The sequence below is a fragment of the Lacerta agilis genome, chromosome 7 (assembly GCF_009819535.1).
Source record: "Lacerta agilis isolate rLacAgi1 chromosome 7, rLacAgi1.pri, whole genome shotgun sequence".
In the NCBI taxonomy this organism is placed as follows: domain Eukaryota; kingdom Metazoa; phylum Chordata; class Lepidosauria; order Squamata; family Lacertidae; genus Lacerta; species Lacerta agilis.
The window spans coordinates 75,793,272-75,817,148 of record NC_046318.1 but is presented as its reverse complement, the minus strand read 5'-3'; the positions used below and the strand labels follow the sequence as shown (position 1 = coordinate 75,817,148).

Sequence of the window (23,877 nt, the reverse complement as noted above, 5' to 3'; positions counted from 1 at the left end):
CAACCATTTGTCTCATAATCTGGTGAACCGGGTTCGCGTCTCCGCTCCTCCACATGCAGCTGCTGGGTGACCTTGGGCTAGTCACACTTCTTTGAAGTCTCTCAGCCCCACTCACCTCACAGAGTGTTTGTTGAGGGGGAGGAAGGGAAAGGAGAATGTTAGCCGCTTTGAGACTCCTTCGGGTAGTGATAAAGCAGGGTATCAAATCCAAACTCTTCTTCTTCTTCTTCCTTTAGGTGATTTGCAGGTCTAGCATATCACTCCTGATTTCTCAGGAATGTTCTCATTCCCTCTCCAGCAATCTCACATTTTCTGTAGGCTATATAATCAAGCCGCCCCTAAGTGGAAAAGATTGGAAGTGCAGGCAAATAAAAAATTGCTTATCCGTATTTATCAAGACCTCACACCTCTCCTTTTTAATCAGGAGCCAGCAATGTGAGCAAGCTTTAAATCAAAAGTTTGTTGCAACTCATCTAAACAAAGTCACCGAGAATATGGAAAGTATGTTGCCTGTGTGGGAGGATAAGGGGCAGATCAGAGACAAAATGCTCAACAATTTGCATTCTACAGATCGTAACAGTGTTTATAGCCCACGTTTGCCAAAGTGTTATTTAGCATGCCAACCTAGCAGTTCGAAAGCACACCAGTGCAAGTAGATAAATAGGTACTGCTCCGCCGGGAAGGTAAACGGCATTTCCGTGCGCTGCTCTGGTTTGCCAGAAGCAGCTTAGTCATGCTGGCCACATGACCCGGAAGCTGTACTCCGGCTCCCTCGGCCAGTAAAGTGAGATGAGCGCCGCAACCCCAGAGTTGTTCGTGACTGGACCTAACGGTCAGGGGTCCCTTTACCTTTACCTTACTCAAGGATTTGACTTAGTCCACATTTTAAAATTTGCCAACCTGATTTGCATTCCTTAGACCAATACCCTAGATCTGAGCATTTCTGCACTTTTCCAGATTTTGTGATACAGTTCTTAGCTCAAGAAGTGGAGCAGAATGTGAATAAAAAATGCATATTTTGGTTAAAATGCATACAATTTTTTAAGTACATCAACAACAAAAACACAAACTAATTGCAATAAACTAATAACATTGCAATAAATTAAAGACAGCATATGGTTGTACATTGTCACTAAAGCTATTATTCCAGATCACAAAAAACTCCCATCTCTCCATAAACCTTTTGGGTTGATTTACATTTGTTCTCTTATAGTAGGTTAGTTTGATCATGGTCATAATGGGCCAGATCTTTCCAATCCACTCAAATTCAGTAGGAACATGCATTTTGGGAGAAAGTGCATAAAAAAGCACATTTTAAATGTATGACAATGAATATTTTGTGAAGAAACAGTGAAAATAATTTGAATTTTCGTGCATGTGGGTGGGGGGGGAATCACAGATTGATTCTTGAAATAGGATGAAATGAACTTACGGGTGCCAAATGCAAATTGACTGATCCATCCATACATAGATAAAGCCCCCCTCCCATTCCCAAAAGACCCCAATCTGTGGAGGGATCTGAGATGATCTCCTACAGCCACTGCTCTAGGTGAAATGGTTTCAAAATGGGGAAAATAAGGGAGTTGGCTGCACTAAATTATGTAAGAAGTGATATCGTTTTTGCTGCTGTTGTTTTCTCCAGAATCCTTTGTAATTAATGTAGGGAGTTTGATACCTCCTGAGTTGATTATTCTATTCTTTTAATGAAGAATCCTGAAGGAAAATGGATTCTTGAGAAGATAGGTAATCTCTTCTGAGCATTCTTTTATATGCTTGACAGCTGCCACAACTAGTCATTGAACTGAAGACTTCTAGGTACTGGAATATGAGACATGTCACTTGGAGCTAAAATGCAGGACCATATAAAGCTATTTATATTCTGCCCGTCAGGCACAGAGCAGGAAGTTTAACTTCACCCTCTCCTCAGAGGTAATTGAGTCTATACTTTTCCAGGCAAAGTTTGCTGAGATGAGCAAAATGGATCTTGACAGATAAAGTCCTTCATGTGTGAAGTGGTTTTCTCTCTCTCTGGGGTCAAAAGTGGTGTGTGCATAGGTTCATAAACCAGAAGTGCCTATAGGAGAGGGCATGAAATGGATTTTGCACTTCAGAGGTGTAAGAGAAGAAAGCTGGTAAAAAGGACTGGTCACACATATTTACTTATTATGAACTTTCCTTAAGGAGCTCAACTTCAGAGGAAGTTCATACTTGGGTCATACTTTATTGTAGACTTTGTGGTGTGTGTGTCGACTAATTTGGTTTGATTATACACCTTTATATACCTTCTGATTGGAGATGAAGTATTGTTCTGAGAAAAAGAAAAGGAATAAAACATGAAGTATTTTGTCAGAGAGAAAAATAAAATGAAATGAAACCAAAATTAACCTATAACAATTGGATATGATGTAATTATCAGATATGATAATACACAGGCATATCCAGTCGTACCTCGGAAGTCTAATGCCTTGCGACTCAAACATGTTGGCTCCCAAATGCCGCAAACCCGGAAGTGAGTGTTCCAGTTTGCGAACGTTCTTTGGAAGCCGAACGTCCAATGGGGCTTCCGCGGGTTCTGATTGGTTCCGCGGGTTCTGATTGGAGCTTCCTGCAGCTAATCAGAAGCCGTGCCCTGGTTTCTGAATGTTTTGGAAGTAGAACGGACTTCCAGAATGGATTCCGTTCGACTTCCAAGGTACGACTGTATAGATGGATAATTATTGAACATGAAATCGTATATGATACATTATAATCAGGACTTTCTTTTCCAGCCGGATCTCAGTTCCATCACTTCTCTGGTGTGCTTGGCCACCTCTCAGGTGGTCACCATTGTTGGCTGGGGTTCCACTTGGAACTGCTGTTACACCTCCAGATCCAATTTAAAGTGTTTAAGGACCTAAGACTGAGTGTTTTGGAGGTTGGCCCGAGAGGGTTAGCTGTTGTGGTTTGCTGTCATTGTTTCACCACGAAGGAAGCATGCCAAGGAGCTCTGCCTGCCTCTCCAATCTCCTCCTGTTTTTGTTGTTGCTGCTGTTGTTTCAGGAACGTCTGGTTCTGTCTGTGTTACCTCGATTTGTAGTCCTAGAAATGATTAATGACATGACCAATGTAGAAGACGAGCACCTTCAACACCAGTTCCACAAGATCTATATTCACCGCTATGAAAATGTCAGGTGAGAGCATGCATTCAGATTTTCTCTCTTTCACTTAACGATCTGTTCCTCTGCTGAATGTCAGCTGGGGGCTTTTGCGTGGAGTCTTTTGATCAGTTCATTCATCACAGGTTCGAAATGTTGGGAGTTGTTGCTTTTCTCTCTTACCACCCCCCTTTTAGCAGACAAACATTTCCCAGTAGTGTGTTTTTTCTCCCTTAATTCATCAAAGTTCCTTGGCGGCTGCTCTTTCACCATAGTATTTCTGATTCGGCTTGCTCAAGTGCATGCAAATGGGGTAGGATTTTCCCTCCCCAACACACACACACACAATGCTCCAGCTTCTGACCGCAATCCACCGAGGCCACCGTCTCAAGCGTACTGACTTCTGAAGTACATCCCATTGGAATTAATGGGACTTTCTTCCATGTAAACATGATTAGGATTAGAGTGTAATCTTTCTGATACAGGCAGCATCTGTTGTGCTGCATAGGCAGTTCAAACAACAACCTAGGGTAGCATTATTCATGACTGGGGGGGCGGGGGAACCAATCTATTCCTTCCTGGCCAGTGTCCATGTAAGAAAGGCAGCCAACATCCAAAGGGAAAAGAACAATCTTCTTGAATGAGGACCCAAAAATATCATTAGGCAGAGGGAGCCACCTGAGTCTGGCAGCAGAGGAAGGGGGGGCCAGGAAGAAGCAGTGGGGTGTTGTGTGCCTTGAAAGATGGGGGATAAATATGATTCAGTTTGCATTTAAAGGCAAACGACTTAATTTGCATTTCCCAAAACAATATGCAAATCAAAATGCAAGAGCCAGGGATCACCATTACCAAGGTACTGAAAACCCAACACTGGTCCAAGTGTTCTGGGTGATGTCTCCCAGCTAGAGTTTGCCTTGTCTCAACTGCTGATATCAATATCAATATAAATACATTGTCCATCATAGCACAGCATCTTCTCATTTTCATTCATTAAAAGTGTATGGGCTGGATCATACATACGTTGAGTAGAATGACCCTCAACTCAAAGCATGAAGTGCCCCCATTCACGGTGATGCACCAACATCAATATATAATCTCCGTTGGGTCATTCACACACTAAAATCACAGCTTGCACAATGGAGTGGTGAATATTCATGTGTGAGCCAGACCTTCAGCTTCACTGGAATATGATTTGAAGGAGAAACACTTATGAGAATAGGAATCCAACAACATCTGGAGAGCCATAGGTTCCCCATCCCTGTCATGGACACTTCTGGTGGTTTTGGAGACATTGCTGAATTTCTATTTATCTATTGGAGGTTCCTAAAATGGAAGGTGGACTGTGGCATGTTTTTTCCCCCTGCAAAGTATTACTGTTGCCATTGTTACCTATAAGTCAGGAGTCCTGATTTTCTTTCTCCTCTCCATTTGGTGTCCAGCATTCTTTTTGCAGATGTGAAAGGGTTCACCAACCTCTCCACAACACTATCAGCCCAGGAGCTAGTCCGAATGCTGAATGAACTTTTTGCCAGATTTGACCGCCTAGCACATGTGAGTCAAGATACTTATTTGTTTCATTTGTTTCATTTGGCACACAAGATTCAAGCTGCCTGTTTTCGGTGCTTCAAAAACCCTGTATGATGCTGGGAAGGGTGGAAGGCTCTCCTACAATTTTACAGATGGATGGATGGCTGCTAACAGATTGAGGTTGAATCATGACAAGACAGAGGTACATGGGGTGGGCAGGTGTGGAGGACTCCCTGGTCCTGAATGGGGCAACTGTGCCCCTGAAGGACCAGGTGCACAGCCTGGGAGTCATTTTGGACTCACAGCAGTCCATCGAGGCACAGGTCAATTCTGTGTCCAGTGCAGCTGTCTACCAGCTCCATCTGGTACGCAGGCTGAGACCCTACCTGCCTATCTCGCCAGAATGGTGCTTGCTCTAATTATCTCCTGCTTGGACTACTGCAATGCACTCTACGTGAGGCTACCTTTGAAGGTGACCCGGAAACTGCAGCTAATCCAGACTGGTGACTGGGAGCGGCCACCGAGACCATATAACACCAGTCCTGAAAGACCTACATTGGCTCACAATACGTTTCCGAGCTCAGTTCAAAGTGTTGGTGCTGACCTTTAAAGCCCTAAATGGCCTCGGTCCAATATACCTGAAGGAACATCTCCACCCCCCATCGTTCAGCCTGGACACTGAGTTTCCAGCGCCGAGGGCCTTCTGGCGATTCCATCCCTGCAAGAAGTGAGGTTACAGGAAACCAGACAGAGAGCCTTCTGGGTACTGGCAGCCACCCTGTGGAATGCCCTCCCACCAGGAAATAAACAACTATCTGACTTTTAGAAGACATCTGAAGGCAGCCCTGTTTAGGGAGGTTTTTAATGTTTGGTGTTTTATTGTGCTTTTAATTCTGTTGGGAGCCACCCAGAGTGGCTGGGGAAACCCAGCCAGATGGGCGGGGTATAAATTATTATTATTATTATTATTATTATTATTATTATTATTATTATTATTACAGACATATAACAAACAGCTAGCCACCCTTAATTAAATAGTCACCATTCTTTATTCCTTTGGGTAAGTGCAGAATGGCTTTTCCCTTCTTCTGATATACCCAAATACCCAACACCTAGAGAGTCAGTGGAAATTAAGAACCCTGTTTGCATTGTCCAAGAATGATGGGTTGGGGTTTTGCCAGCACTTCCTCCTGCAACCACTACTTCATGTTATTCCTTGGAACGGGAGATCATATCTCCTAATTCCCGAAGCTCCTTTCCTGTTAAAGATGGGACTTTTCCCCACAGATGCCAACAGGATTTTCTGATCCCAGTATACTGTATGTGGATTGGGTCCTCTGCTGCACTAGCAAATGAAGCTACAAATCGGCGAACAGTTTGCATACACAAATTGTCACATGCAAATCTGTACGCTTTTCACAGGTTGGGGTGGAGCATCCATAAATAACTGGGAAATCACACACAACTAATAAGACAGGAGATCAGTAGGTGAAGTTTTCCCCATAATTGAAGACCCATACTAGAAATGGCTTACTCTGTTTAATATCCGCCTGCCAGATAGCTGCTCTCCTCCAGTGTCGGCACTAAGCCATGCAAAAAAAACCTCAAGTTTTTCATGATTTGTAAATGAATCATAGAATTCTAGAGTTGGAAAGGGACCCTGGGGGTCATCAATCCAACCCCCTGAAATTCAGGTATATGTGGTTGTCCCATACAGGGGGATTGAACCTGCCACCTTGGCATTATCAGAACCATGCTCTATGTTCCAACCAACTGAGCTATCTGTGTGGCTGCATGTCTTTTGCCCGCTGATCTCAGGTTGGCATTGCTACATTCAGTGCAAGATCAGGTATGGCGTTTCAGATGGAGGGGTCAAAAGTGATTTTAAGGTTTACAGCAATTCTGCTCAGGCGCTTTGTGCTTGGATAAATTCAAAGTTGAAGTAGTAAAAAGGCGAACCGTGGGCGCATTTCTTGTGGTTATTTATTAACATTTTAAAATAACTATAGCATTGTTGTTGTTGTTGTTTGGCTTTCTTCTTCTCGGTTTCATTTCTCAGTTTCCAAAGATGCATAGAAAAAACAATCTCCATATACCCCTCACTCCCCAAGCTGGGAACTGTTGTCTGTTAAGGGTGTGGAGAGTTATGAGACTTCTCACAGAGCCAGGGCCGTAGCTATGGAGTGGTGAGGTGGGCCCCCGCAAGGGGCACAGGCGAGAGGGGGGGCGCAAAATCGACTAAAAATATATCCATAAATACAAATATTGATTATTGCCTCATAAGAAAAGGTTATAAATAGAGGGTGAATTGAATTGGGGGGGGGGGAGTGGAAAGAAGAGCTAATTTGTCAGTGGCTAGGGGGCACAATCTGGACAGTTCTTCCGGGGTGCAAGATCACCTAGCTTCTGTGACACAGCCACAATACCAGATCCCTTTGCAAAATAAGAATGCCAGGATTCTTTGGCGGAAGCTGTGATTGTCAAAGTGATACATCTGCGCTTTAAATGTATGTTATTAGTGTTGCTAGAGCATAGGATTGCTCCCACGACCAGCACAGTTAATTCTGTCTCTTTCTTCCTGCATAGATCAGTGCGGGATTTACATATAAGCTAAACAGGCTATGGCTTAGGGCCCCACTCTCTTGCCCCCCCAAAAAAAAAACAGTAAAGGGAAAAAAGACTGGTTATACTTTGATAAAATACATATTTTGTTATGTGCAAATGGCTTTAGATACCTATTAGGTCCATCAATTACCATATAGCATATATTCAACACAAAAAACAGCGAAAATTTGTTGTTGACAAAGGACAGCTGGACATATAAAGGGCCCCATTACCTTCAGTAGCTTAGGGCCTCATCAAACCTAAATCCAGCCCTGGCATAGATCTAGCGATAACATTCATACACACACACACATCCGTTCAGGGCAGTTATCTGCATTTGCTGAAACACACTCTTTACTGTGGAAGTGGGGAAGCGTGGATATTCGCAGGAAACACACACAACCCCTCCAACTTCTCCCTTTGGTGCCGTCTGTATTCAGATGTATATCTATCTGTAATGTGTGATTGTGAAACTCCCCTCCCCCAACCACTCATGCCTGATATACTTCCGTGGTCCTTAGCAACAGGCATGGCTGGAGAGGGAGGGAGGAAAACAAATTGGTACGATGCGGAGCCAAAGGAGGGAGCTCCTCAAATGTCAGCAGCTTTGCTAATGCTTTTTGTTCTGCCTGATCATAAATCTGGGGAGATGAGGGAGAGAAGGGAACATCGGCGCTTACCGTGATAAGTTCCTTCTCTGTAGGGAGAATCAGGGGCGTAGCAAGGGGGTGTAGGGGGCGGTCCAACCCATGTTCCATAATGGAGGGGGTGACAAATTATCAAGGAACAATTACTGCCCTACTAGGGTGGTTCATAAAAAAAACTTTTTATAAAAAAAATGCCTGCTCCAAAGGTCTTATCTTACAATACTAGGGATTATATAGCTGTATATGAAATTTCATGCCTATCGGTTAATATCTTGACCCTCCTCCACCAAAATGGCTGTTTACTAATAGAGGAGGGCAACCAAAATGGTCAAAGGCCTGGAAACGATGCCTTATGAGGAACGGCTTAGGGAGCTGGGTATGTTTAGCCTGGAGAAGAGAAGGTTAAGAGGTGATATGATAGCCATGTTCAAATATATAAAAGGATGTCATATAGAGGAGAGAGAAAGGTTGTTTTACGCTGCTCCTGAGAAGCGGACACGGAGCAATGGATTCAAACTACAAGAAAGAAGATTCCACCTAAACATTAGGAAGAATGTCCTGACAGTAAGAGCTGTTCAACAGTGGAATTTGCTGCCAAGGAGTGTGGTGGAGTCTCCTTCTTTGGAGGTCTTTAAGCGGAGGCTTGACAGCCATCTGTCAGGAATGCTTTGATGGTGTTTCCTGCTTGGCAGGGGGTTGGACTGGATGGCCCTTGTGGTCTCTTCCAACTCTATGATTCTATGATTCTATACTTGGCTGTTTTCCTGTGTCGTGAAGGCTGAAATTTCAGTTCAGTGGAGCACTTACTGTTCCCAACCCTAACCCTGTGGAAAGCCATCTAATTAGACTTTATTTTGATTTTGAGATGTTTTTAGGAGGTAATTTAATTATTGTTTGATTTTATACCAATTTTATGTTTCAGATGTTAGCCACGTCAAGCCCGACTTCGGCCGGGGAGGGCGGGATATAAATAAAAGTTTTTGTTATTATTATTACTTGTTATTATTCCTTTGTAAGAAAATATGAAATAACGTAAAAACATTTTTGCGGGGGGGGGGTGATCAATGGGGGGGGGGTGACAAGAAATTTTCCGCACTGGGTACCACCTGACCTTCCTACGCCTCTGGAAAGAATTGGGATCCATTATGTAAGGTTGTCTCCGCCCATCTCACCACTGGCAGGTGCTCTAGCCCCCTCTTCCTGCCCACCAGGAATCTTATTCAGACTCCCAAGTTCTGTCCTTGGCTTAGGAGATACAGTGGTACCTCAACTTACAAATTTAATCCGTTCTGAATGCACATTCGTAGGTCAAAAAATTTGTAAGTCGAAAAAAGCGATTTCCCCATAGGAATGCATTGGAAACAAAAAATTCAGAAGAAGAAGAAGAAGAGTTTGGATTTGATATCCCGCTTTTCACTACCCGAAGAAGTCTCAAAGCAGCTAACATTCTCCTTTGCCTTCCTCCCCCACAACAAACACTCTGTGAGATGAGTGAGGCTGAGAGACTTCAGAGAAGTGTGACTAGCCCAAGGTCACCCAGCAGCTGCATGTGGAGGAGTGGAGACGCGAACCCGGTTCCCCAGATTACGAGTCTACCGCTCTTAACCACTACACCACACTGGCTCTCATTCATAAGTCAAGTAAATCGCATCTAAAATTCGTAAGTCGATTAAACCCCATCTAAAACCGCCAACGGATGTCCTTCGGATGTCGAAAAATCCGTAGGCGTGCGAGCACTTTTTTCATTCGCAAGTCGAAAAATTCATATGTCGAGTAATTCGTAAGTCGAGGTACCACTGTATCAGCAGGCAATGCCCACGCAAGTTCAAGCTTATTGCTTCAGGACCATAAATAAAAAATTTAAAAAATAGAAGTGGGGAGTACAGTAAAACAGAGATTCTAGAAATGCTGGAGTCCCACATTATTGTCCACTTTTGCTTGTGTGTCTTGGTTGCACAGAAACATGGAACATACCATCACCAGCTTAGGTATTAGCAGTCTCGAGAAGAACATAAGCTAAGGCCCCTCTCCCTAGTTCCTGCTGGGATTCTGCATTCTCCATCTGTTTCCAAAGCCTGTTTTCCAAACTGAGATGAATAGCGAGCTCCAAACTTCTGCTAGGCACACAGCATATCGGTCTTATTTGAAGAGTGGGTGGAATTGATAGCACAGCATGGGTCTTAGAAAACACAATCCATCATTTCCCTGCCCTGGGAAGTGAAAGAAAAAAGGAGGAGGGTGGGGGAGAAACCTTAATGAAGTTTCTGTTTGGAGCCTTTTGGTGGATGGATATTTGAGTAGCTCATTTCTATAGCTCTTTCTCGTGCCAATTTTTTTCATGCTTTGAGTCACCATGGTGTGCTGTTGTTGTTTTTAAAGTAACTTGTGCATAAATTTTTCTCAAAAGCTTCAGTCACATGTAGTTCTGTGCAGTGTAGTCATAGCTCAGTGACAGAATTCTGCTTTGCACTCAGAAAGTCTCGAGTTTATATGAATCTGCTTCAGACCATCTACCTTACATATGTCTTACCCTAGCATTCCCCAACAATTGGTCCCCAGATATTATTGGACTACAACTCCCATCAGCCTTGACTATGGATGGCTTTGGATGACGGGGTTTGTATTCCAACATCATCTGGGGTCCCCTGGTTTGGGGAACACTGGTCTACTCCAGTACCTCAGGTGGAAGTCAATGCCCTGTCCTTCAGTTGGAGATGCCAGGGATTGAACCTAAGATTTTCTGCAAGCAAAGGACAGAATTATGGCATTTAAATCTTTAATCTTCAGGTTCTCCAGTTTAAAAAACTTCAGCCAAGGCTGGTACTACTGTCTGCCTGAGAGGGCTGCTTGAGGACTGGCAGTGTAAAGCAAATCCATACAATACTATGGTGTCTTTTAACCAAACAGCTGCTGAATGGGGAATGGGGAATATATCCAGAGGATATATCAAGAAATTCTGCCTAGCCTTTAGCTGAGTTAAGCCAAGAAGCCTCTCTAAGCCTGGCCAGACAAACCAATGGATTTCATACCACACATACTATCAGGAGTCTTATCTAATCACTGTTTGTGGTCTAAAACTCCCCTCCCTGCATGTCTCCCAGAACCAGAAGAGGCATGAAAGGGGCAGAGAAAAGGTTGGCCTCATGCAGGTGCAGTCTCTGATTCCTTGGGGAAAGCCCTGGAGAGGAGGGAACTTAGAAGGCTGTGGGGAGACAGGGACTTTCAGTCTCAGCAACCAATCCATGCGGCAAGACCTACCAAGTATGAGCCACTGCACTTATTAGGCCTAACACTCTGCCAAGTCTGTGCACATCATGTTCTTGCTAATAAAGAGTTTATTCCACCTTGAATTGTGTGATTTATTGCCGGCTCACTCTTGTCACCCGAGCAGCTTCTTCCTCCACTTCCAACACGTCCTGAACCCCTTTCCCCACCTCTGACTGTTCAGGCTCTTCCCCTTCCAGGCTCCTGCCTTGTGTGTGGCACACAACCCCATAAATAGCTGTCCCCCATCTCCTGGGTCAACCTCCAGCCCCCCCTGCCACACACTTGTCAGAGCCCTGATAGTCCACGACAGTGGCCTGATCTCCCTCTAACGTGTTGGCTGCAATCACACCCATTGCAGAAATGTTCTTTGGAAAGTCAGGTGAATCTTAATACAAGCTCTCCTGGTCCACAGGAAAGCAGACAGCATAGAGCAGGGATCAGCAAGGTTTATCACGTGATTTCCAGCACTGGTTTAGCACAGCGGGCGAGCGGGCGACTTGGTTCGGGGGCCGGTCAAATGACCTCTGTGGGCCGCTTCTGGCCCATGGGCCTTAGGTTGCTGACCCCTGGCATAGTGCTTGCAGTGTTGTAAGAGTACCAGGCTCTCGAAGCTCTTAGGCAATCTGGCTACTTTGGGCTTTTCACTTCAGAGCAAGGCTATATCGAAGGATAGGTATTTCTTTGGAATGTTCATCCTGCCAAAAATATCTCAACAGTTGCATACAACCAATCCTTTGCTTGCAGTACTTTTTTTGGGACGTGCTAGTTAGAAATGTTTATCTCCTGGCAACCTTCTGCATTGCTCTTATTCTTTCTGGCAATTTTCTTAAACAGATGGTTTGACATACAGCAGTTAATGAGGCATCAAGATCCAAGCCGTTGTGGCTTCCTCTAGTTTTTCAGAATATTCCCGAGAGCTCCTTGTGGAACCAAGACCTGAAAATGAAGGGCCTGTGAAATATACTCAGAGTCTAGTGTGAATTTCATGCACTTTAATTAGTTCGTAGTAGCAAAGAATGAAACTTTCCCCAAAACGTCTGCTATATATACATTATTTACACAATGGGCCTCACATGATTGGCTGATTCCAGGCTACTCCTGTAGGCCAATCAGGTTGCGGAGTCACTTCCTCCAGAAGCCTGATTGGCTGCTCCTGCAGTCCAATCAGGTCGCCGATTCACTTCCACCTGGAGTTGGATTGGGTGGCTCCTGCGGACCAATCAGACTGCTGCATTTCTGGATCCTATTGTTCTAGGATTCAGTTCAGTACCCAACACCCTGCCTCTTCCTTTCTTTGTTTAAATCCAGTGTAGCTTCCTCATCTCCTTGCCACATTTCAAGCACCCATCCAGACAATCAGGCTGGAATCCACCCCAATGGTTCTGTCTGCCACAGAGGTAGAGAATCTTTTTGGCTCCACTGGCCAAATACTTACGAGGATCAGCAGGCCAAATATGACAGGTGGGCTGGGTTATACACCTGTCAATCACCAGACATCACAATGATGTCAGGGGCAGGGTGCTTTGAACTGTAGTTTGAACTATGGGAATTGCCATTCTGTGAGGAGAACAGAGGACTCCTAACAACTCTCAGCACCCTTGAGAGTTGTTAGAAGTCCCATATTCCCCTCACAAAACTGCAAGTCCCAGAGTTCCTTGGGAAGAGGGATCGACTGTTAAACCACTCTGGGAATTGCAGCTCTATGAGGGGAATTATGGTCTCCTAACAACTCACAGTACTGCAGTTCCCTTCTGGCATTGCACCCAGGATTCTTTGGGCGAAGCCATGACTGTTTAAAGCAGTATAGAATCGTAGAATTGTAGAGTTGGAAGAAACCCTGAGCACCATGTAGTCCAACCCCCTGCAGTGCAGGAATATGCAGCTGTCCTATATGGGGATCGAACCTGCAACCTTGGCATTATCAGCACCACTCTCTAACCAACTGCGCCATCAAGGCTGATAAACAGTGCTTTAAATGCATATAGAGCACAGATGAGGCCTAGGTGAACAGGGAACTGGGAGCCAGAAGTCAGGAGCAGAATTCAGGTCAGGAACAAAGAACAAGTCTCTAGCAGCAACAGAAAGCAAGTCAGATGTTGGGGGCTGCAGATTAACAAAAAGCCTAGGGTTGGGAGGGAGGAGGAAATAAGCAAACACAAGTTCAAGTTCTCAGTTTGTGCTACCTCAACAGCCAATGCATGATGCAGGAGACAGGGAAGGGAAGCTATCTCAACCGTCCTCCTAACTATTTCCCCAAATCTTAGGACATGAGCATATAGGGCAGAGATGCAGAGCCTGTGTCCTTCCAGATGTTGGGTTTCAACTCCCCCATGATCACTGGCCATGTTGGTCCAAGAACATATGGAGGTCTTTCTGCACCCTCTCTAGGGGGTTGTGGTCTACCTCTGAATATACAGAGCAGGAATAACTGGCATGAGGCGCTCCAGATGTTTTTGGGACTCTGATGCAAGTCAGCCCCATCTGGCATGGCCAATGCTCAGAGATGTTGGGGATTTTAATCCACAACATCTGGGGGGCAGCATGTTGCCCAGCATAAGAGGAGACCCCGCAGAGGGCACCAGAGGAGAGTGATATCGCCATAGCTGCTACCCACTGCTCAGGCATCCAATATCTCTCTGAATGAAGTTCCAGCCTTTGTCCTGAATGCCAAGGCATGACCCCATTAACATATATATCCCTCCTCTGACTATGGTCTCCAGTAAATGGAAACTTCTTGACTTGTCTTCTGATTTAGGTAATTTGGCAAGCACACCCAAGCTTGCCTGCAGTGCTCAGATCTTTGTAGTATTTCTTTGATTTTTTCTTTCTTTCTTTCTTTCTTTCCAGGAAATCACTGACCCTCTTCCTTTCAGGATGCAAAAAAAAGAAAAAAAGATAACAAATGTTTGTCACACATCAGAACAAAATCAAGATATCGTTGTCCTTTACACATACAAACATCTCTTTCCCAAAGAGCTTTCAGATTTTGCTTTCCATATTTTCCACCCTGCTCGCTTTTATATCCATCCTGCTCCATCACACCCAGTCTCATTGCTTCTAATCATTCTCCTTTTGGTTACAGGAACATCACTGCCTTAGAATTAAGATCCTAGGGGACTGCTACTACTGCGTATCTGGGCTCCCGGAACCTCGCCAAGACCATGCTCATTGTTGCGTTGAAATGGGACTCAGCATGATCAAAACAATCAGGTAATTTGTTTTCCTCCTTCTCTCATTTCTTCTGCCGCCATCACACTGTGCCTCAGTCTGTGATGTGCTGGCTCCTTGTTGCAAGACACCAGAATATCCTCAAAGTCTCTCATGCTGTTTTGTTGTGGTCTTTTAGGTACCAGTGAGCTGAGATTCCCTCCCCATTTTCAATGGACTATTCATCACACACACACACACACACACACACACACACACACACTGACAAATGTGGCTTGATTGGGGGGTGGGGAGGCCAGAATTTCCTGAAATTGCTCCTTCCCCATTTCTGCTCTTGCTGCACCAGGGAAGAGACAGTGCAGCACTTGTGGTTTGTTTTTCTCCAAGCAAACAACATGCAGAAGGCAGACTCTGGTTTGTTACCTCCTGTGTGAGGGAGAGCTAAACCACCCATGATATCAACAGTCATTCAGTGATGGTTCCTAGATGAGGTAAACCCTCCAGGTGTCCCTATTTTCCAGAGATGTCCCTGATTTGGAGAAGCTGTCCCAGTTTCTGATTTGATCCTGGAATGTCCCACTTTTCTTTAGGATGTCCCTATTTCCATCAGAGAAATGTTGCAGGGTACGGAGTTATCCGACCCCTGAGCCGTCTGAAGGCAGTCCTGTATAGAGAGGTTTTTTAATGTTTCATGTTTTATGATTTTTTTCCATATGTTGGAAGCTACCCAGAGTGGCTGGGGTAACCTAGTAAGATGTGTGGTGTATTTCAGTGTCTTCAGTAATGAATCTATTTATGAAGTCATGGATCTATTTCTAAATATTCTGCATGAAGTAATATAAGGTAGGAGGGATAAATGAATCAGATAGAGGATAATAAATAAGAGGAAGAGATCTCAACACAGTTAAAATTAAAGGGAATTTGGAAAACCCGAGAGGAAGGCAAGTGGAAGGCAAGTGGTGGGTGTGGAGCAATTGATATGTGTTGGACGAATGTTGGGACATAAATAGAATAGGATAGGATAAGAAATAGAAAGGAGAGAAAAATGATAAATTAGTAGAAGTGCTGATAAATATTAAGTTTTATGATTTAACATGTTTCTCTTTTGCTTTATTTGTCTATCTGACATGTAAGGTTAGATATAATTTGTTTTAAATTGGATTTGTCATGTTTGGTTAAGACCAGATATGCTCTGAGATATGATCTATTTATTTGGCTCTTCTGTTTTCTTGGTATGATGTTTACATTTGTTTTACATTTAAAATTTCAATAAAGATTTAATATAAAAAATGATGTGTGGGGCATAAATAGTAAAATCACCATTAGGGAATGGGACGTACCTGTTTTCATTGGAGAAATGTTGGAGGGTATGGATGAGGGACTCAACAGGTATCACTTAAGCATGGCAGGTTCAGTTGCAAAGAGTTGATCCTTCAGGTATTTCTACCCTAAGAAATTTGAGGCTCATTAATAAGGTCACGGGAGACAAGTGGAGCTGTTTATTCCGTGTCTGCTCTTCTCCCTGGTAAGCAGGGATTTCCCCCATGGAAAGCAATGTGATTTCTGTTATGTATTGGTTTAATATGCATGCATGAGTTTCACTGCTAGTTCTGTAACTATCTTTCCTGCTCCAGGGTGATTCAAACAGGTGTGGTGACAGTTGCTATTGGTTAACTTGTTGGCACAATTTGGATCCTTACTCTGATTGGGTCTTGCCAAAATCTAAATGTATCCTTTCCCCAACTCCTGTTCCTGAGAGTATAAAAGGAGCTCGCCCTTTCCCTCCAGCCAGTCAAGTTCCTACTGCAATAAAGGAGATTGTTCTTGTTAGACTTCACTCCCAGCATATCCTTGCTAGCATGCTGAATCACTACCCAGAGCTGATTACACTAAGAGCTGAAATCATATAGACACTGCACCCATGACTTAACAACTTCCATAGCTGTGGTTCAAGGCTAACAAGGCCTTGCTTTGACACTTGATGAACTTACCCAAATAACAGAAAGCTGGAGGATGCTTTGAGACTGGTTACCGCAACTTCATAGTTGGAGAAAGGCTCTTTCCACATGCTCTTCTTCATTGCTACATAACACTCTTCAGGGCTAGGCCTTGATCTACAAAACTGCTTTCTGGAGCTCACCTCATATTCTCACAACCACATTTTTATCCTCCTGCCTCTATTATTTATGATTAGAAGTTTGGAGGGGGGGAATCCAAAAAGTAATATTCTGAATTATTTTTTTTAAGTAGAAACCTTTGTACAAAGCCATTAATTGCTTGAAACAGGAGGTACGTTGAGGGAACTTCTTAATTAAACCAATTGCGGGTGCTATAATAAATATCCCTGCTCTGGTTTCTATGGGGAAAAGTTCAGCAAGCTTAATGGAGCTTGTAGCTTCTTCCATCCAAATATCCTCCATCAGTCTTTCCTCTTTTCTTTTATGCTCCTGTTTAATAGCAGTAATGTGTGTACCACCAGACCATGCAATGCAATTAAGTGTTCCTGTGATAATCCGCGTTGCAAAGTTATTTTACTGCTGCTTATATTTTCCACTAATAGTGTTAGGTGTTAATTGTATGAACCTAGCAAAAAAAGGTGTGTAATTTAAAGTCCCCCTTACTGCTATCAGATATACACCCATCGGTTTTAATTCCGCCCCATACTACAGCACACATACACACACACACTGTGGTCATTTCCATGACCAGCACAGGCACAGTCATTTAGGGCATCAAGGATTACCGTATTTTTCGCTCCATAGGACGCACTGGACCATAGGGCACACCTCATTTTTAGAGGAGGAAACAAGAAAAAAAATATTTTTCTGGTTTTCCTCCTCTAAAAGCCCTGTTTTGTTTTGCTTTTTTTGAGGATCAGCTAAAAGTTTTGCAGCTTTTTTGCAAAGGGAAAAGCCCTTTTTTAAGGATCAGCTAAAAGTTTTGCAGCTTTTTTGCAAAGGGAAAAGCCCTGGGGTTTTTGGGGGGGGGGGTTGAGAATCAGCTAAAGGTTTTGCAGCTTTTTTTGCAAAGGGGGAAAAGCAAAGCTCCTTTTGCAAAGGGGGAAAAGCAAAGAGGAAAAGCCCCATTTTTATGGGGTTTAACTCAGATTTCTGAAAAATCTTAAGGAAAGGGAGCCTTTCTACTGTTGCCAGACAGATAATCTAATCAGCCAGTCACATGTCCTGGGGAAACAAACAACCTCCCTCTGCAGCACGTTCAACAAAGGAGGGCGGGGCTGAAAGGGAGCCAGGACTCTTATCTCTCTCCCGATCTCTTGCTGATCAGCTGCTGAGCGGGGTCCTTTCAACACTCCCTTTTCTCTTTGTAAATTAAATAGCACAATCTGCTTTTGGCCCCTGGGCAATTCAGCTCCAGGGACCACCATTCACTCCATAAGACGCACAGGTATTTTCCCTTACTTTTTAGGAGGAAAAAAGTGCGTCTTATGGAGCAAAAATATGGTAATTCCAGGACCGAGGAGCAATCATCACCCTTGGAATCCTGGCTTAGCACATAAATGGCCTTCGGAGAGCATCCCGTGTCATGATGGAACATGACTCTTCGATCTTTCAGATAAATTTTAAGTTTCTTTTTCAGGTATGTTAGGTCAAGAACGAAGCACGATGTCGACATGCGGATTGGAATACACTCTGGATCCGTGCTGTGCGGTGTGTTGGGTCTACGAAAGTGGCAGTTTGATGTCTGGTCCTGGGATGTTGATATTGCAAACAAACTCGAGTCAGGTGGAATCCCCGGGTAAGTGTCTGTTTGCATTAGTCTACAATACCGCGTTCTAGGGCTGGAGCAATTTGTTTTGAGTTGTGTATCCTTGAAGCATCATGGCATAAATGCCGTGTAACGGATTGGTCCTAGGTTAAGGGCTTCGGAGTATCCCCAGGGAGTTAAGAGTTAAGTCGCACTCTGTTAGAGTGACAGTTCGCTGTTGGGAGGCGGGACATTCCGCACTTTAAAAGGAGGGAGCAGCCGTCGAGAGAGGTGAAGTGGGTGGAGGGAGAGTGGTGACTGGAAGGTAGAGGGTGTGGGGGCCAGGATAGTGGTGGTTAGGTTTGAAATAATGATGTTCAACTGAAGGAAGATATGCTCTATCGTAACTAAGCTTGTAAACAAAAGAAATATTAAGACTGTTATGTTTGGTGAAAAATAAAGCCTAGTTCTTGTGCCAAGACATATCATCAATTATTTGATCCAGCAAGTTAGGAGGGCTCAAAAGAGGGTGAATTCGGAGAAGTGGACCAAAAGACTTACAGGGTGATAAGTTAGGTCCTGGAGTTACACTAAGGAGGGGTGCAGGGACAAAAAGCCTAGAAGTGCCAGGTAGTTGCCCTGTGAGCTGAGGTAACAGTAGCAGGGAGAGATCAAACGGGAGTGAAGCCCTGGACTATAGGCCAAAAAGACTTTACATCACAGTAGCCCAGAGCCAAGCCTATAACAGGCCACGGTAGCTGGATTGGAGTACCCTTGTTGGACCCCGAGTGGAGGGGGGGAATGTTGGCAGTTTAGACGGACCTCGAAGTACAGGTGGGGTGGGTGTGTAAGAGTACACGACACACCACCACAGAGAAATAAATAGTAACAGGGGGGATTTGAGAGGGGTTCCGTCGCATGCCGCCATTTTGAATTCTGCTCAGTCATATCCACGTGGAATCAAGATGGCTGCCTCCGTTACATCTATTGGATAGAGGCAAAATTGTATCGGGCTTGTTTGTCTGCTTACTGCTTGAACCGGTGCTTCATGCCACCACTGTCACTGAGGGCCAGCAATGTGGGCAGGCTGATGTCTCCAACGGCAGTGCCTAAGATAGCCTGACAGCCCAACATTTATTTATAGCTTTAAAAGTGGAAAGGACATAGAACACAGTCATTGTTGTTAGTAGCCTTGTCTACCTAGAATTTATCTAACCCTCTTTTAAAGCCATCCAATGCCTCCTGTGGGAGCATGTTCCATAGTTTAACTTTATCCCTGACCATTAGCCATGCTGGCTGGGAATGAATGGAGCCCAACAACTTTTGGAGGACACCACACTGGCTACACCTGCTATATTTCCTTAGATTAACTTGCTTGCTTCTTTTATCATCTGCCAACATAATGACATGGCGCTTTGCAAAACATGCCCTGCAGGCGATCTTCACACTAATATGAGGTTGTGGGTTGCTAACGTGTATTTCTGGTAACCTTTGCATCGCGGCGTCTAAGGTGAGATGTGCACAGTTTCTTCCCACCCATCTGCCCAGTTGTTTCTTCATCCAAAGTGGCTGCACTGAGTGCTGCGTACAAATGTTGTTTCTACCTGACACGGCCTATTTTTCAACACATTCCGAGAAGCACAGCTTGTTCCTTTGACAGGATAAGGCAATTGCCGTTTCTCAACAGTGAGGTTGACAGCTTGCAACAAGAGGGAGGGAAACCTACCAGTCAAGTCCTCGTACTAGCAGCCCATATATCAGCTAGTTATCGGCCAATTTTGACTGGTATGTTTCCTCCACTTCCATGAAATAGAGATGCTCTAGGAACACTGGGAGCTCATTCTCTGCTCCCGGAAAGTCATGGCTTCTGATCCCACCTGTATTTAGAAACAAAATCAGAAGCAGAGCCCACTCAACCTGCACATCGTTGCCCACAACCATTACTGCCCTCCCCTTCTCCTGTTCCCCCCACTCACACAAAAGGCTAGTGAAGGTTGGTGCCTTAGGTCAAACGGAGCACTTCTCCACTAACCTCATCTGCACTCAACGACCCTGACTTGCCTATCTTCTGACATACAATCAGTCTGGGAGGTGGCTGTGGCTATCAGCTTCCTTCTCCATAATCTCATTATTGCTGAAGTTGGCAGGAAAGAGGATGGAGACAAACCTAGTATTAGTTGACTCTGCCTGTCATTGGCTCCAGTTCTGCCTACCTTTGGGGTCCGTACCTGCTCAAACGGGCACCACTGTCAAGGCCATGCATGGGCAGCAGCTGCTGTGTCCTAACACCCACCACTTTCCCTCCACCGGGAGGAGTTGCTAGGATTCCAAAACCAAGCTTCACCTCTTCAGAGGAAGAGGGATGTTCTCCATTTCTTCAGTATTGCTTTCCTTCCAAGGAGAAGCTTCCAACATCTCCTCTCCATGGTGGGAACAAGCTCACTGCCTTACCCTTTCCAACCTGTGATTACTCTAATCAAATCCAGAGTACACACATACCCATCTTTAAAGCAAATGGAAACAAGGTCTGGAGATCTGGTCCCGGGACTTCTATATCAGATGTAGTTTGGCCCTTATCTGCAAGCCAGCAAAGGCAGCATACATAAGTTTCAGCAGATTGTTTCCTCTCCTGCCACCACCTGCTGAAACTTAGGTATATCCAAACACGGCAGCTCAACTGGGTCATGGATTGACTGTACATTTGCATTTTAATGGAAGTCAATGTCTCTCTTTCACTGCCTCTATCTAATCAAATGGATGGAACCAATTAACGTTGCTTTTTGCTTTTTTTTTTTTTCATTGACATGCAAACCTTAGTGAGGTCTACAGAGTTAAAGCAAAACTTTGATTTTATTGAAATGGACTCTGGTTTCAACTTCATTTGAATCCCTCTAGAAAATTAAAGTAGGTGCAAAGGATTCTGGGTGAAAGCAAAAGACTGACATATCACCAACTCCCTGGGCCTTTCTCCTCCATCTCTGAAAATCAGATGTGGTGAGAAGGATCATTATAACAAGATAAATTGAGTTCTGCTGTATCAGGCCAAAGGCCCATCTAATCTGAAATCCTGCTTTCACAATGGCCAATGGGAATGCCTATGAGAAACCTTCAAGCAGGATTTGAGGGCAACAGAACTCTTCCTGCTTTCTTATTTCCAGCAACTGGTATTGAGAGGCGTACCGAATACAGCTGCCTCATTCCCACTTCTGTATCCTGGAAGGTGGACTCTTATCTTGTCAGATTTCCAGAAGGATAAGAGTTCATCACTGGCTTCTGCTGGGTCCCCAGAAAATAGGAGATCAGTCACCTCTTGTTCCTATGGGAGTAAATAGGGCCAGCGGTGGACAAAGTGACTCCATTGTGATTTGGAATAGAGCATGAGACTATGGAGCAGCTGACTGATAATTTGGATGAAAGGTCTTCCATATCCCAAGCTCTTGAAGATTGGCCGAATTTGAGCACATGCACACCATCGAAATGTATCTTGGGTTTGTTGCACGTTTAGTGCAGCGGTCCTGTTGTGGCTCTGGGTGGCACAATGACATCTTGGGTTATTCATCTGTCATGGGTCAGTGTCACAAATGCTTTGATTACAAATGGAGGAGTCGAAAGGCGGAGGTAGTGGCTGCGAGAGAACAAGCCGCAGAAGCAGTGATAACAAGGGCGCCTGTGGTTAATCTATGTTCCAATCACAAACATATTAACATTTTGGTGCATCGGAGTCGGGAGTCATTATACCTACAGGAATTATTAACAAGTTAGATTCGCAGTACATACCAACTAATTACAAGTTTCAACGCCATCATTAAATAGAGGCAGGCAGAAGGAAAGAAGGTTTCTGGCTTCTGGTTGCTGTTTGTGTGCTCCAAGTTCCCATCACATTTTGTCACACATGTCATCTGTTGCACCACAGAATCTCATGCAATATTCTGCTTTGAATTACCCATTTGAAACCCACCTGTTCTTTGCTACTTCAAATGCTCCGCTATATACCGGTAGTAGGCCTACACGGCTGAAAACCAGTCACTGGAAATTGTGAACACAAATTAATGACATAAATAAATGAAGGGTTTAGCACATTGTCTGCTCATAATAGGGCAACATTACATTGGTTGAAGACCCAGGCTTAGTCTTGCTCTCGTTATTTCGAGGAGCAAATGATTATATTTTAAGCCGTTAATAATCCATTGTCTCTCAGAAGCCCAGATGGAGATTGTGTTATTATGGAGAAGTGAATGTACTACAGGCAACCCTCGTTTTAGGCATGACCAATATGTGCACGATTGCACACACACACACATAGTGCCAAACCTGGAAATGTCACAAAAATGTCACTAAGAGGGCAGGGCAAAGTGGGGGCTGGGATGGGGCAGAGCAGCGGCAGAATGGGGTGTTTCAACTGCGGACAATTTCACGCAAGTATTCAATAACCTGGAATGCAACCCCTGAGAAGAAGAAGAAGAAGAAGAAGAAGAAGAAGAAGAAGAAGAAGAAGAAGAAGAGTTTGGATTTGATATCCCACTTTATCACTACCCAAAGGAGTCTCAAAGCGGCTAACATTCTCCTTTCCCTTCTTCCCCACAACAAACACTCTGTGAGGTGAGTGGGGCTGAGAGACTTCAGAGAAGTGTGACTAGCTCAAAGTCACCCAGCAGCTGCATGTGGAGGAGCGGGGATGCGAACCCGGTTCACCAGATTACGAGTCTACCGCTCTTAACCACTACACCACACTGGCAAAACTGGTGTGATACGGTTTGCAAGGTTTCTCTTGTAGACCAGCTAGCACAACATTGAAGAGTACGATGACTGGCCTCCTTTTGTGTCTTTCATTAACTCCTCAGCAGAAGAATCTAGACCACACTTTACAGAGGTGTGTTCTGCCAACTTCATGATGTATCTTTGTCTAAAGATGAGCCTCTTGACCTTGGCTATTGACACCCGAGCTATGTATTTTGGGGGGTCCCACACCATTCTCTGGATTGCGATTTGTTTTAAAGGGGTTTTAATACTGTATTTCTAAATTGCATGAGGTCCTGGGACCTTGTGGTGAAGGACAAGGACAGGTCAAAGAATCTTACGAATCTTCTTCATCATCAACAATGCCATGAGTTGTTCAGTGAATTTGACAAAGGAGCCCACAGCTGCAGCTGTTGCACTCAAAAGTGATTAGCATGTAGGCAGATGGCATGTTTTCTCAACAAGATGGTCCTCCATTGTGGATTCCTTTTGTAGGCATTTGTTTAAGACGTTTAGCATTAACGTTTAATCATTACAGATACGGGTTGGAAAACAGAGAAGATAAATTGTCCCTATGGCTTAAGCAAAGAGAAACCCTAAGCAAAGCAAGCGTCTCCAGACCAGACAATAAAGGCTATTCCAGACATTGCATGACAGCGGGAATTATATGCTTGACAGATCTGCAGCTAAACGGGGCTCTCAGTGGCCCGACGCATGCATTTTCAGACAGAGGTTTGCTCAGTCAAGCATGATAGCTTTAGGTGTGCCTCTGAAAATCTTAACTCCTTCCCTCAAATGCCCTGAGTTAATGTTAGCCCCGATGTCCTTGTGAACCATTTCATGAGGGTTAACTTTCAATGCAAAAGTTGGTTTCTCTTCACAGGAGTTAAATTACCGGGCTGAAATATAGCAGGGCTGAGAATAAAGTTTTATCATCTCTCTTGGGGGAATGTCTCTAGAAGCGAACTCAGATGGTGAGGGCCAACAGTTATGCAGCCACTGGGAAATTAAAGGGAGATACTGGGATGTTCAGGGTAAGCCTGAGGATTTCAGTGGTGATTTTACTGGGCTGTGTGTGTTACAGTGGA

The 23,877-nt window shown here is 44.3% G+C and overlaps 1 protein-coding gene across 2 annotated transcripts in view; it reads left to right on the top strand.

The window, feature by feature from the left end:
* The window catches only part of ADCY8 (adenylate cyclase 8), a 123,791-nt gene that overhangs the window by 40,382 nt on the left and 59,532 nt on the right, over window positions 1–23,877 (top strand). For both annotated transcript variants that reach the window (XM_033155868.1, XM_033155867.1), the window contains exons 3-6: window positions 3,040–3,170; window positions 4,574–4,685; window positions 14,262–14,389; window positions 17,945–18,103. In XM_033155868.1, the coding sequence (XP_033011759.1) occupies window positions 3,040–3,170; window positions 4,574–4,685; window positions 14,262–14,389; window positions 17,945–18,103 (530 nt within the window). The remainder of the gene's footprint in view (window positions 1–3,039; window positions 3,171–4,573; window positions 4,686–14,261; window positions 14,390–17,944; window positions 18,104–23,877) is intronic.